A 15,819-nucleotide genomic window follows, 5' to 3' on the forward strand; every position below is an offset into this window, starting at 1 on the left:
CTTTTCTACTTCCAAGGAGTGACTACATGAGATTAAATATATGCTATGCTATATGACTGAAGCGTAGGATTTGTGTACATTTTGTATATGGGTTTTTTTATTTCCAATTTTTTTTTTGGCGCAGGTAATGGTTTCGTCATTATGATTTTATTTAAAGTATGTTTTTCAAGATACTGCTCACCTACACAGTTCTGGGCAAGAGATGGGGGCAGAAGCAAGGAAACAAAAGTCATAATTGAGTAAGGCAGGCTCTAAAAAAAGAAAAACCCTTCTCTCTTGAGATTCTGAGAAAGATGAAACAGTATATGAGCCTTCATGTTTGTACCTTTTAATAGATGCATTTTAGCTCAAAATATGTAGTCCAATATAAGAACTGAAAAACCCTTTGTGTTCAAAGAAGCCACTGCTGCTCAGAGAACACATGAAAATTACCCCCTTGGGATGTTTAAAGACAACAGAACTGACATAATCTTCTTAGGGCAACAGTCTGTAAAAGAACATTGAAGAAAATGTCTGATGAAAACTGTCAAGATCTCCTAACTTTTCTTTATAGAACAAACAGAATCTGGAATTACAAGCCTCATTGAAAAAGTCCATAGCAGTGCTTAATACAAACCTCTGGACACCTAGGCATGAGAACAAAGGATTAAATAATAAACAGACACAGTCTTAAGTAATTTGAAATCCAGAGTTTGAAGGAAATGAGTAGATAGTAAATTTTTTTTAATACAAGGCTGCTTAAGAATTCAGAAGTGAGGTACGAATTCACCTTCTTTTTTTGTGCCTCTTTTTGTGCACACTGGTTAAATACATGAGTGGCTGAGGTAGGAATTGACCTCTTGAGATCATCTCGTCCAACCCCAGTGGAGCAGAATCTGAGCAGAACCTTGAGGTAGAGCAGGTTACCCAGAACCAGTGCAGTCTGGTCTGAAATTTTTCTACAAATGGAAAGGCTGCACCTTCCTGAGGAAACCACTTTCAGGTTTTGACCCCCCTAACAGTAAAAAAAACCTGTTTTCTCTCTCTTCTGAAACCAGGTCCATGTATGCTATGCAGATTGGTCACAGAAAGAGCATGAAATGTGCCTGCATCTCTAGTGGTGGGGGATTATATATATGATCAGTTTTGTATTGGACTTTGTATTTATCAAAGCTGAAATTATGACATAGAAAACACTGAATGAGTCTTCCTGGAACATGTTTTCTGTGGTTTCTTAATCAAAATCAAGTGATATTTTAATCTGTTCATTTAAAAACAAACAAAAACCAAAACCATAAAAATCTTTACCATTAGCTTTTCCTGTAGTTTCAGAAAAGAAGCAAGCCCTCGTTCCTTTATGCCAGCTTAACAGGGATTGTAGATCAACAGAAGCTCATGTAGAGCTGCACTACAGAAAAATGGAAGTACTCTAGGAATCTGAATTCTGGAAAGAAAAAAACCAACCATGTTCTTATGTACAGGCATCTTTACAGTCACTTTCTATCAGAGACGAGTGATTGAGATGTGCATTCAAGCATTGCAATAGCTCTGTGAATCTATACCAACTCATTCGTAAAAACTCTGGTAATTCCTGTTGGTCAGAAGAGAAAAGTCAGTGCAGAAGGAGCCCTGGTTTTCCTCACAATTGCAAACTTCTGGATTGGTGTTTTTGTTTTCTTTCTGTGTACTAAGCATTTCTCATACAGATGGCCTCAAGATCAGCCACTCTCAGGATCTTCTGTGGCAAAAGTTAATTTCAGAATGATTAAGGATGGCAATTTTTTTCTCACAGCCATTATTTTCTGCTTCAGAGAAGTAAAAGCTGAAAAGAAAGTGGGAGATATTTTCTACCACTCGTGGTTCATGTCTTGGTATAGAGTCTTGGCTGGGTATAGGTATGTGACACAGAAGGTTACAGGGATTCTGTCCCTAAATTCATGGCAGGTGGTATAGACAGTGCTATAGCACAGCAGCATGGTAAGTCCTAGGTTACTCCCTGCATTTTGCCACACAGTAATCTTATGAATTAGAGGTAATTCATTATGTAAGAGATATGGGAAAGAAATATGTCCTTATGGCTTAGCAGAACAAAAGAAACACCTTTTAAAAGAGTACTATTGGTTGCTCCTGACACTGTAAATCATGCTTAAGTGCTGGTTTATATTTGTGTTATTTATAATTATATATATCCTAAAATCTATCTATGCAAAATATAATAAGCATGCCTTTGTAGTCAAATGTAGGAGGTGTTACTGAACCTGAAGAAAAGGCACCCTAGCTCTCTTGTATTACCTTATAGTTTGATATTAAATGGTTTTACATTGTTGAGCAAGCAAGGGATATTATGTATTAGATTAGCAAACAAATTGTCCCAAGTATTCAGGATCCTTTCCAGTATTTATCTTTTCAAAGGTGATCCCTCATATGCAAGTTCAAAGTTTTTTTCTCCAAAACCTGGTTAGAGAGAGAGACTTTTTTCCAAGTGTCGTCATCCATCACCTTCGTTGTTCTTTTTTTCATGTAATTTTAAAAACAAACACTAGTATAACAATGTTAATTCAGTTATTCCATGTTAAATATTCCTTGTAAAAATGCTAAAATCCCTCAGGCACTTTGATGGACACAAACTGGCATTTTAGGTTTTCCTTTTTATTTTCCATCCATAAGCTAAAGAAGATATGGCAAAGATTTCATTTCATCAATAATTTGTTTAATATGGCATTCAAATTTGAATGTCTGTATTCTGGCCATAGAAAATTGAAAGTGGTGATCCTGCTGTTTAAAATATTTCAAACTGCACCTTGGAAACCAGAAAGATCCATAATCCATTATTAATTTTAAAATGTTAATAACTGCGTATACAAGACCTCAACACTCCATCCAGGGTCTTCTTGGGGTTGTTTTTTTTTTGGAGTGAGTTCAAATGGAGTTTGCACATATCTCTTTAACCGAGATCTCAGAGCATGCTTTGAGACAGTGACTCCCAATAATTTAATGTAAGTCATTTGAACTACTGATGTGTGTAGGAGAGGCTGATACTGTCATGTTTCACAAATAATTCAATCTCCTATTGTTACAATATCACATGGAGTAAATACATCTGCTCTTTCCTGCTTATGCTTTTCTTTCCCCTTTTTTCTCACATGTGTTGCTTTGGTATTAATATATTATTAGAAAGATTCAAGCAAATCTCCCTGTCATACAGAGTCCTTAAAATTTGTAATACCATGTATAAAATCCCATTTTAGTACGAAGGCCTAAGGGAAAATGAATATGTCATCACAATGACATACCAACCAAATTTTTGAAGTGTTCTAAAATAGATGTTTTCCTTGTCAGGCAAGACAGTGATTTGCTTAATCTTTCCTCCACATTATAAGCCACAGAAGATTATATTCAGCAGTAGCGTTTAGTAAATCCCTCAAAATGCTCTTCATGCTTTGGTGGAAAACCACTAGCTTATATTTTTCCAGAGTTTCTTGTTCATTTTGAATATTATCTTTGTATTCCTAAATCTAATATTAGTATGTAGACTAATGTTTTCAGTTTCTGGAAAATTGAAATGTGTATTTGTAAAGTTCAACATTAAAAAAACCCAGACTTACGTTAGGAGGCACGACTTATGCAAGATGGTGTGTAAGTAATGCATGAAGATAGATAAGCTCCTGCACAGAGTGCCCCAGAGCATGTGATTAAATCCTGCCTCTTGTCATGGACTGAATCTGAAGTGGCATATTCAGAACCACTGACACATTTGTCTTCATTGGTATTTGTTCTTATTACTTTTACCAAACAGAATTAGCATGTGTAATAATTGGATAATGACTTTTTAAGACTGTTCTTTGATAATATTGGCTAGAGAATTTAACCCCTATTTATCTAATTCTTGTGCTTTCCTCACCACTTATTCTGAGAGAATCAAGGGTTCTGATGGATGAAATAGAACAATATCCTAACATTTATAGTATTAAAATGGATAGTAAATTGTGTAGAGCATTCTGCTGCCTGCTTCTCTGATTCTGCTTTTCTGTTGGGATTTTTTTTGTTCATTTGTTTGGGTTTTAGTATTATGTAATTTGCATAAGAGGAAGATCCATGTGATCTAATAGCAATCAGATTCTAGGGGCATTTTGCTAAATAATTCTGCTACTAGCAAACTAAATCCCTGATTGCAGAACAAGGCAGCAGATAAGCTGTCAGGTCCTATTGAAAATTTCAAATAATGCTGTGCAAGTGGGAAGCTGCAATTGTGTGGTATGTGAAGACATTAATACCAGTTTAAGTCCTGTGGATTAGCTAATTTATTTTCACCTAATAGACTACATTTCCAAATATTAACTCATGAGTTTTCTCATGAATTTGTTGTGTCTTTAAATGAGGATGGCAGCTTTATGGAGAAAATTCCATGTATAGCATACATAGACCTAAAACATTGGGGGATCCCTCTGTAGTCAGTAAGAGAGAGCAGGTTCCATTGGAGCTGGCTGTGAAGTATCCAGTGATTGGAAGCCTGGGTGTCTGTCTGCTGGCCAGCAAAGATAGATGGTCCTTAGTTGGCAACAGTTGGTATTTTTTGTTAATGTTGTTCCTGGTACATATAAGTTACATAGGATGTCACTAAATGTTCTACTTTGCTATACAAGAAGGGAGATCCTGATTTTGTTTGGATATTGTATTGCTAGGGAATAATGAAACTGATTTGGATCAACTTTTTGCAATCTCTGGACGGAAAAACACAGTGAGCAAGAATGTTTCGGTTTAAATTTTGTTTCTTTCAAAATAGATACTAGAGACATTTTCTGTAAATAATATTGGCATATTGTAGTTTTTAATCTTTGTTCTAAATTGAAATTTTAGAAAGCTGCTTTTTCTGAGAAGAAAGTAATGTGGTGAGCCTCTACATGAAAGACAAAAATGTAACAGTGTGTGTACTTACTCCATCTCTGCACAGACCTTGCCACAGTACTGTGTCCTAATATTTTGTTGACTTTGGAGGAGTGTTTTCCACAGGGATTAGAAAAAAATACTGTGTTCACTGTAATACATCTCATGAGATTGCTGGAAAAATAACAAAGCTTTCTCAGGAACCTCTATCTGAAGAATAAATCTGTGCAGACAACTTATTTCAGCTGCAAGAGGTCCATTGCAAAGCTTCACAAATTAAGGGCAGTTCTCTGTGGAAACCCTCGTTCCAATCTTTCACTTGTTGTAATCAATAGTTGGTTGGTAGTGTAAATAGTGTGGAAAACAGATTGTCCATTTCATCTCTTGTTTTCAGTAGCTGAATGTTCTGTTTCCTGTACTGAAAAAGAAATAATTTTATATTTATTAACATAAGCAATTGAGTCAGTAGTTTTCGCTGTTGAACGTTTTGTTTTGTTGTGGGACTTTTCCTTTTTTGAGTTAGCAAGTGTAGCTCAGATTTTGCATGGGCTTGCTTGCTCTGCTCCCATGGGAGAGTGAACCAATGGAAATATGAAATACTTTGCTTTTTGGGAGAAGTCCGTAGCAATTTACAGCCTTATGTGTGCATGAAATCCCCAAAACATCTTAAGTGTAAGTTGGAAGGAAAGTGTTTCTCTAAATGTTGTTCATTTCCTCTACCTCACCTTTTTTGTATTTTTGTTTTAATCATCTTATTGCAGAGAAGCCTGAAAGGTTCTTTTTGTGAGTTCTGGTTTTTAAGGACTAGGAATATGCTCTGTCAGTTGGTTTTCCTTTACTTGTAGATATCAGAAGCCTGAACTTATTTGTGATGGAAGCTGCATTGCTGAATCTAAACCCGTTAAAAACTGAGTGAAATCTCTCTGGAGGTCAGAGGTTTAATTAGATGTGACATTAGGATCTGCATTTGGAGTGCAAGTGTGCTTATTCTAGTTTGTCACCACTGATTTGGTGTGGCTCTGAAGTAGTTGTTGGCCCATGTGCAAAAAGACCCTATCCTATATTAATTTAGTCTTCTCTGTCTGAAAAACTAGTTTTTATTTGTAAATGTGATTGCAATAAATGAATAAAAAAGTAGAGAATGTAGGTTTATGCACTCAAATGATTTAGCTCTGAAAATAAGCTTCATTAAGTTTTACTAAATTTTTAAAAGCTAAAAAAGTAAACTTGCTTTTAGATACACAACTGAGAAATCAGACTTAAAGAGCCTGAATATAAATACATAAATACTCTTAAAATTCTGTGTTGCTGATGTCTCAGTTGAAGTAATATCAGAAGAACTGAAAATGGGAATGCAGATACCAAAAAAAAAAAAAAAAAAAAATTGCAGAGTGTAACTGTACAGGAAAATTTGAAACAGCTTGGTTTATTTAGCTCAGGGCAGAGAAGAATGAAGAGCCTAATAATAATATGAAGTATTTAGCAGTTAAAAAAAAAAAAAAAAGTCAGTAATTGATTGTTTTCAATGTCTGCTAGTTTTAGATTAAGACTGAGATACTTAATTTTCTCTGGATGTGAAAGTAACAACAGATGCAGGAATGAGCTTTAATATTTAGATTGCAATTACTGCTAAGTAGATAAGAGCAAGGGTTACATGACTCCTGCCATATAGCCCATTACTCAGTTGAGGCTGTTAGATAGAATGGCTACAGAACTTGATCTCAGAATCCATCAGCTGGAAGGAGAGTAGAGGCCTCTGGATGCCACAACAAAGCATCCTTCTGCCCTTATTGCAGACTTTTGCTCAGCCATTATCCTCAAGTCTTCTGCCCAGTGGAATAAACTGGCAAGATTTTCACCAGAGGTATCAGATAAATACTAAGAAAAGGTTTTTGATTATAAGCATAATTAGCCCTGTTACTGGGGAGATTTAGAAAGCATATTAGACACCTGTCACAGGTACCCTGGGTGTATTTCATCTCATCTTAGAAAAGGTAGGTGGAGTTGCTGATTCCTCTGCGTTGCCTTAAAATAATTTCTACCAGTTATTTAAAACATATTTCTGCACATTCAGAATATTCTTTCTGTTCAAAACATTTTACTCAAAGCAGTTTTGCCCCTGGTGGTAAAACTGTGCTGCAGAAAGTTAGGGTGGACCCTTGAATGAATTCAGCTGAATGTTCTCTCTGTGAGAGTGAACGTGTAAACATGCAACTATATTCTCCTCAGCAGTGAAGGGCAGCACTGTGATGGGAGCTGCAGCTGTAGTCATGATATTTGCAAAATGAAACACTTGTGTGTGAAATTGAAATAAGAAGCCTCAGAAGTGTGTAGCAAGCATGAATACCAGCAGGAGAACAGGTAGTGTCTCTTCATCTGTGCTGTATGGGTCCATTTCAGTGCTTGGATCTGAAGCAGTGCAGCATTTCTTCTTTCTTCAGCATTTTCTCAGCTCCCTTCTCTCTTCTCTACTTAGTAATTTAAAAGTGGAATGTGATAGTTAAGAAGGTACTTCCTGTTTTCTAAGCTAGATAATGGATGTTATGGTTAATTGTTGTCTTCTAGGGCAGACTGGAAGGAGGAAAAATGTATTTGAAAATGTTTTAAACACATGAAGCTTATTAGAGGCAGCTCATAGTCTGGCTGGTTCTAAATGACAGTGAGTTGTATTTCTGGGTACAAACCAGGTATTCTAAGTTCTTAAAGTATAGTCATTAGTTGCTATTGTGTTCTTTGCTGAAGGCTCACTGCTGTCAGCTTCTGACTGTACCATAACTCAAATGTTGTTCTAGTATTGCACCAAAAGTTAGTAATGGAGGATGAAAAAAAAGTGGCTAGGTCAAGATTTCATTATCTCAAGCACTCGGCCTTAAGTAGTGTTTTCAGAATATACATACACAAAATGTAAATAAACTTACATTCTTCTACAATTTAATATGTATTCCAAAGAATAGCTATGTTTACATTAAAAAAAAAAAAAAAAAAAAAAAAAGCAGTAATCACTATTAAATCAATACTATATAGATTCCGGGCTTTTAACTGAACTAAGGGCTTTATTTTCAAGAAACCAGAGACAGAAATATCTCAAGCCAAGGAACTATCAAATGGCTCTTTTTCCTCAAGAGTCCCGTGCTGTCTGACCGGGGCCAAATGTTCTCTGTGGTATTTAGCAGTAATTGCAGCATAGGCACAACCATAAACAGCAGCTGCCAACATCATTAGACACACAATTCCACAGACTACTCCAGTGATCACTACAGTGGCAATTGCATGACGCAAACTAACGGGCCTTGGCTTGGGTTTGGGTTCACAGTTGGATCTGCTGTAGTCCCCGTGCTCGCTGTGATGAGGGTGCTTCAGAGAACTTCTGTGCTCAAAGCTGTGGTGGTGAACACCAGCCAGGTGAACATGAGCTGTTCTTAGAGGGCATGCCCCAAACAGCTCATAGGGAACTTTGAGGAGGTCCTTTCCCTTCCGAATGCCTGGAGCTGAACAGATAATGCCATCGCTTATTCCTCCTGAAAAAAAGAGATTTATGGTCTTAAGATTCGATGGTTTCTGAATTATCTTAATGTAGAAATAACAGATGTGAAGTAAATTTATCATCAGTTTTGACTTTATATTTTTTAAGGTTTAGAATTACATCTCTCATATCTTTTTTCCAGTTAGATCAACGGTGAAATTTTTGACATTTTATCACGCATATAAGAGAGTGTTTCCAGGAAGCAATTGTACAGGAACTAAGTTATCTATGATTTTTATGAATGTAGAAGTAAAAAAAACCAAAACACAACAGTGAAACAGAAGGCAGAACTAAGTCATAGATGAAAATGTGTGGGTATCAGCAGATAAATTCCATTCAAATTCATGCTGTTATTTCTTTTCCTAAAGAGAAGTGGAAACGATGTACTTAAAGATTTCCCCTAGATTGAAATATTCCATGAAACAGTCATTGTTCTGACATCATATGCTGACTGTAATGAAGCAAAGAGAATGTTCAGTGAGTTGTTTGTATACATGAGCAATTATTTGAAGCAAGACTTGTGGTACAAAAATATACAGACATCTAAAGGAATTAAGATTCATCAGCCTATTACCCTGTTCAAACGGTAAATTTCATGATTGCTTAGAGTAGGCTTCTGCTCTCTCCCAAAGGATATTTTAAGTTTAACAGGAAGTGAAGTAGGAAGCCTCAGTCCTGGAAAATCATGCAGTTGTTCCTCAGCATGTAGAGAAACACACACTGAGCATAGCCCTCAAGTTTCTAATTAGTTCATACACCATGGCTTTGTGGGTGTACTGTCTCAAGGAGTCAGGATGGCCAGAACCAATATTTACATGTTTGAAAAAATTAACTAATCAAATCAGCTGAATTTTCTTCCTCTTCTCTATCCAAAATAATCTGTCTTTCAACTAAAGCTAGACATAGATATTTTCATCCTGAGAAATTTTGAGAAAGCAGTGAATACAGATGAACCCAAACTAACATCTGGAGACTACTCCACAAATACTGATGATATTCCAAACCAAACATGAGTGTAGTGGCTTGTGTCTTGGTCTTTAAAAGCCAAAACCAAAGTGTGGCACCTGACATCTCCAGTGTTTTAGTTTGAATCTGGACTCCAAATCCTGCAACTGTGATCTTTCTAAATACATGTGTCTGGAAGAGAAGACTAGAGTCCCACCTGATACAAAGCATTCTCTATTCATTGTTTATGAATATGCATCAAGCATCAAATGCCTGAGCTGGATTCAGCTAAAAATGCTGAAATCTTTTGAGTTACATTGGACACAGCAGTCGATACTTTTCAGATGTTCCATCTAAAGCAATGTTTTGTAGGGACTTTCAAGAATATCCATAGAGCCACAGGGCCACTTACTTTCCTATAAGTAATAGGAAATATTAATGTGCAGTGTAACTTAGCTTGCTAAGTGATTTTGGCAAATATAAAGGCAGAGGAGAACATGCAATTTGGGTTTCTTTTAGAACTTATTACTAAAATGAATCTGTCATTTAAGTAATCTGTGCAGTGTTCTGAAAGATGGAAGGGCATCACTGAATTTCCAAATAATGCCATTTTTTGGAAACACATTACAATACTTATGTTGCTGGCAGAGTAATTAAGATAATCTGATATGTTTAGCTTGGATCACTGTATTCTTCTGCACTGAAAAGTCAGAACCCCTTCTGAAATTTCTTGTAGGAAATGGTTCCAGCATGATACAACTAGAGCACTGGGCTAATGTAATATTTTAACAATGCAAAATATTAATGTTTTAACCCTGACTGGAGTTCAGCCTTTCATCTTTTCTAAAAGGTTGCTTCCTGCAGTGGCTTTACCTCACTCAGAGACTATTCCTCTCTGACTTGTGTCCTTGAATACCCAGTATAGGTTTCCTGTGGGTCTGTAGAGTCCTGACACCAGAAATGGCAGCCCATTCAGTCACAGGCAAGCTGGACCATCTCCACCTGTACTGTTTCAACATGCTCCATGCCATTTCCATATACAGACAGGTAATCAGTAGTTTGATCACATGAAGCATCAAAGCCTACATTAGAGAAAAGCAGATTGCCCTGCTGTTCTGGATTCTCAGCATCTGAACTTGCCTCCTGGGAGAAATAAATGAATTTCTTTTGATACTTAATTCCTTTAGAATTAAATAGTGTTCTCTTTTCTACAGCATAACTCATGAATAGATTTTAAAGCAGACGTGACCAAAATATCAGGCTACTTTTATTTATAAAATTATCTTTTCCTCACGTGATTTCATTACACATTTCTATCAGGAGATTGTCTATTAATTTAGGACCTCTTCTGGTTAACAACAAATTAGGAAGCAGTGCTAGGCAAGAGTAAACTTGTCCAAGTTGTAACATAAATATTTAGATAAACTATTCTTAAAATATTAAAGAGCTACTAAGTTATAATTTATGAAGGAATTAAAATCCTAAATTCTCTAAAGTTTCATCGGTGCTTATATCAGTCTCGATGTTTACTCTCATGCATCAAGTAAAGTTTTTATCAGTAGATTGTGTTCTAGCAAAAATATGTTGATACAACTAAAGCAAGTGTGTGTGCACAACTCTAATTGTTATGAAGGTAGAGATATGGATAGATATGCATAGACACACTCCATGTGGTATTTCCAGAATGTATCTGTGTGTACTGTATGACTGTGTGTGTACTGTTTTTCTCTTTGTGCCAAGATAAAATTTCCCTATGATTCGAATTTGCCACCTCTATTTATGAAAGCATCCATATTCTGACCTATGCAGAAGAATATATTTCAGTGTGCTTATCTGAGCTATGGATATAACTGCTAAACCATAGTAGCAAAGATCAGAGTTAGGTGTTGGTTAAGTGATTTCATGTGCATTTTATGTAATGAGATGAATTCCTTACCTCTGTATAAAAAGCTCTCCAGCCAGAGTTTCAAGCCAAAGACATTACAATTACATTGCCAGGGATTATCCTTGAAAAGAACCACTTTCAGGTTTGGAAGTGACTCCAGCAGAACTCTTTCCATTTTCTGAAGTTTGTTGTGCTTCAGAGACAGCAATGTTATATTCCCTGTGCTGTTTCCAAAACTCTCAGGCAAACGTACAATGCTGTTGGATGACAAGTCCAGTTCTTTTAGGTGTGGGAGGAAACTGAAGGTCTTGTTTTCTATGTAATGAATCAAATTTCTGGTTAAGTTTAGAACCTGTAGATACCGTAATTTTTGGAAAGCACCCGGTGCCAAACTCGAGAGAGAATTATTAGACAAATCTAAGATTTTGAGCAGTGGTGTTCCAGTGAATGCATTTTGGTTTATTCTCCAAATGCGGTTATTCTGCAACAGCAGAATCTGAATGTCAGGAGGTAAATGGGCAGGAATTTCAGTAAATCCTCTGTTCTTGCAGTCTGCAGTCTTTGAGGCTGTATGGCATACACATTTATTGGGACATCCATGAGCTGAATATATTATCAAGATGACACTTAAACCCAAAATCTGGTTACCTGAATCACAAGTGAAAGAAGATATAAAATCAGTTTAAAATGTTTGTCTTCTGGCAACATACAGGTCATTAACATGGGCAAAGGAGATACAGCTGCTTGATAAGCATTAATGTAGATAGTATAAAGAGAGCTGATGTCTTTTACAATACACTATTAAGTCATAGATTGTATTGCAGTACTTTTGTAATGCAGAATGGAGTTTGTCTTTCCATGATCTTAAAGTAAAATACTTTCCAGGGCTTTATCTTAAGTAGAAATAATTTTCAAAAGAGCAGTGATATTTGAAGGAAATACCACAGGGTTTCTAGAATTATTAAATTGAAATATTTCTTTCTGTGAAAGTAACAACTTAGAACCATCTTCTGTCAGAAATGCAAATAAAACTTTTATTTTTCTGTGTTTCTACTAATTTTACTACCTAAAAAGAATTAAGAATTAATTGAATTGTTACTCAAGAGAATAACAAGATTCATTGCTATAGTTACCAGTACTTTTTCAGTAATCTAAAACAGTAGGTTTCTCCTTTAAAATATCTGTTTATGCTTACTTCTTTAATTCCCTTATCTGAATGCCAGCTCTCTTTCCCATAAACACAATTTTCTACATGTTGACAGGAGTACCTGGTAATACTTAGTGTAATATTTTCTGCTTCCTGATGTTCAGGTGAGTTTTAACTGAAAGATAATAGGTTTTACATTTCAAATCTTGTTAAAGACCTTAGCTTTAACTGGCCCCTTGTTTTCAAACCATCTTCATATGCACAGAATGAAATTAAAAAAGAACAGATCACATTGAATAATTAAGTTCTCTTTAATCAGAGATTTTTAAATTTTTTTTTAATTCCTGCCTGAAACCTTTGGTAATTAAAGGAGTAACTGAATTACTATAATGTTGAATATTATGAATGTATAAGGGAAAGTTTTATTTTGAGACTACTGTTTAGGTCACGAAGTAGTCATTAATTTTCACTCAAAAATGAAATTTTATTTATTTTAAAATTATACATAATCTTCTGCATTGTAAATTCATCATCCTTTCAAGTAAGCAATACTTTCAGTTCATTCCACTGTTCTGCAATAGTTGGCTTCAGAAACTGAGATACAGCTCCCAATACAGAGTTAAAATAGTGTTTTGCAAGGAAATGCTTAGAGAACAGAAAGATTTCATTATCAATCTGAATGCTTAATATCTCACCTTTCATTCTGTTTTCTTGTTCTTCCCCTTGCAGATGTAGATGTTTTCTGATGTAGAACAGAAGCAAACACTTTGTTCTGATTCCCACTTCAGATCTGTAACGTGCTCATCCAGTTTCCTTTCTGTTGATTTTTATTTTTGGTTTTAGATGTTATCTGTGGCTTGTGTAGAAATGCAGCAATTTCTATGGAGTTGCTCCATCAGCCTTTGATTTTTTTTTTCTTTATCACAATCTTTTCCCCCTCCCTCTCCTCCCCATTCATTTATGACTCTTAGAGACTTACTCTGCCTCTTAATCAGCCAACAGGCCATGCAAAGAGTGGCTCTCAGCTCTAGCTGGACAGCTGCAACACACAAATATTGACCTGGCAGCCTTGCCTTTTCTATTTATTTAATCTGCCTCAAACGCAGGCACAAAAATAAAGCTGCCTTTTTAAATCCAGTATAGTTTGTAAATTCTGGTGGATTATTAGCTATGCTGTGTCAATTTTTGCAAGATCATGTGACTCTGAACATGGATTCTGATTATCCTGGGCAGTGACTGGAGGCAGTGGAGTGTGTAATAGCTCTATGAATAGGCCTGCAGGTTGATGACATGGTTTTGACAGTGTACTTGCTTGCTCTCTTAAGCTTACTCATCTGACATCCATTAGTTGCTCTGGCAGGATTTTTTTTTTTTTTTTTTTTTTTTTTGCATTGGAACACAGAACTAGTGTCTTTGTGCATAAAAATGGCTGGGACATACATACTGGGACAGTCAGCAAAAATACTGAATTTATTTTTTAAGATATTGGAAAAGAATAGGAGATGATATTAAAATTGTACTTCAAGTGTTCATAAGGTGCCCTTGTCTCTTTGTTACTCTAGTATAACTCATTTATACTGTACCATCTACAGCAGTATAATGATTAATGACTTCTGATCATGAAAAAACTCAAAGGTGTTTAAAGGCATGGGAGTTCTGGTATGTAATAATCTTCCAAGGCCACATGATCACATCATCTGTCCTGTGAAGAGGGAAGTTGTGCCATTGAAAGCTTTCATACCTATTCTGGTTTTAGGTGCTTTTGAACAGATTGAACAACACTTGCTTTCTAGGGCAAAATATTTATGCTATAGCCAGTGCTATGGAAGGGATCAGAAAAAGTAAAAGCATCAGGTCCAAGCTGCTGTTGAAAGCAGGGTCTACCAAGAGGTTATAGAGTATCCTGTCAATCTGAGAATTGGGTATTTCCAGCAAGGAAAGTTCCATCACTTCTCTGGACAGCCTACTCCAATGTGTAGCTACTCTAAGTATTAATAATTTTGTCTTACATCCAGGCTGTTTTCACTGAAGCAACTTGTGTCCATCACTTTTTGTCCTGTTACCATGCAACCTTATGAAAGTGACCTCATCTTCATTGTATCTACTTTTTGGTCACTGAAAGTCTGTGTTAAGATCTCTGCCACACTCACCCACAAAAGAGAGCTATAAGTGTTGTATGCTTTGCTGAATTGTTTCTGGCACCAGTCAAGGTACCCAAAGGAACAGTGAATACTGAAGAGCAGTGAAAGAGAATCTAAACCAACTGACATTTTTTAAAGTACAGATGACTGTTCATCTCAAGGATACAAGGATTATTGCTACAAATGTCAGACCAGACTGTCCTTGGTACTCTTGATGAATGGCAACATCATCCTGATAAAGGATGACAGCCTGCAAGTTAGTGTAGGGGAGTACTGTAGATGTAGATGACCACAGCCACACTGAATAGCTCCATCTTGAGAAAGGGAGAGAGATGTAGAGGTTACAGGTCAGCTGTCAGGCATCTCAAATGAACGTCAGGTTAAAGTGAAAACCTTCTCTAACCTTCATGGAACAACGTTTGCTATTTCCTTTCCCAACCCATGTACCTGCACAGATATATAAACATATAAGGAGATCTATCTTAAACAGTACCAGTGATTCATTTTCATGAAAGCAGAACTAAATGGAAAAAGGGCTATTATACAATGTAATATACATTAAATGTTGTAGCCTTAAGATACTCTGCTTTGGTCTTCCAAAGAACAACATTAGGTCAGGTACTTGTTACTTGAGATGATATCCTACTATCCTTTCAAGGGATGAGTTCATGATTTCTTATTATATTGCAGGAGGTAATAGCTATTATGTTCTTATTTTCTGGTATGGTAAGACTTTGTCACACTACAAAAAAATCTTATTTTTTGTCTAAAATTTTATTCTTGACTCTTGAATTAAGTGAGTTTCTTTCAAATTTTTATCCTTCTTAACTAGTGTTTGCTGATCAGGGGGGCTTACATGCTCCCTCAGCAGTTTGTGTCACCTCACAGAGGGCTTAAAGAATGTCTCTTAATTGCCCTCCTTTAATAGGTACTGAAATGTAAATTCTGATGTAAGCATAACTCTTAAAAGTCATAGGACTTGATTCTGAAAGTGTAACATGGTAGAGAAATATTCAGATGTCTTATTTTCGCTAAAGCTTTGCTACTATAATTGTATTATTTTTAGCATGTTCCATACTAAGGAGATGTTCATAGGACAAGGTCAATGGAAATGAAGCACTGTGGGAGGTTCAGTTCCAACAATAACGCAGAGGTGGTTTTATGTACTCTGAATTGTGGTATAAGAAGTTCCTTCTTTTTAAAAATTCTTCATGCCGCATTCAGATTTGGAAACGTATTATTAAATCTGTCAATTTGCTTTTCGTGTACATGTGGCTATTTTCCCCTTATATTGAGAACCCTGAATACACATGTT

General features: G+C 36.1%; 2 protein-coding genes across 3 annotated transcripts in view; one reads left to right on the plus strand and one right to left on the minus strand.

Annotated features, from left to right (window-relative positions):
* The window catches only part of CACNA2D3 (calcium voltage-gated channel auxiliary subunit alpha2delta 3), a 383,322-nt gene that overhangs the window by 312,299 nt on the left and 55,204 nt on the right, over positions 1-15,819 (plus strand). The gene's annotated exons all lie outside the window — the stretch shown is intronic.
* On the minus strand, positions 7,897-13,765 carry LRTM1 (leucine rich repeats and transmembrane domains 1). The gene is made up of 3 exons (XM_071755836.1): positions 13,059-13,765; positions 11,268-11,864; positions 7,897-8,381 (listed from the first exon to the last, which is right to left on the minus strand). The coding sequence occupies exons 1-3, from the start codon at positions 13,063-13,065 to the stop codon at positions 7,948-7,950; spliced, it is 1,038 nt and encodes a 345-aa protein (XP_071611937.1). The 5' UTR covers positions 13,066-13,765; the 3' UTR covers positions 7,897-7,947.

This window comes from Heliangelus exortis, chromosome 12, assembly GCF_036169615.1.
Source record: "Heliangelus exortis chromosome 12, bHelExo1.hap1, whole genome shotgun sequence".
NCBI lineage: Eukaryota > Metazoa > Chordata > Aves > Apodiformes > Trochilidae > Heliangelus > Heliangelus exortis.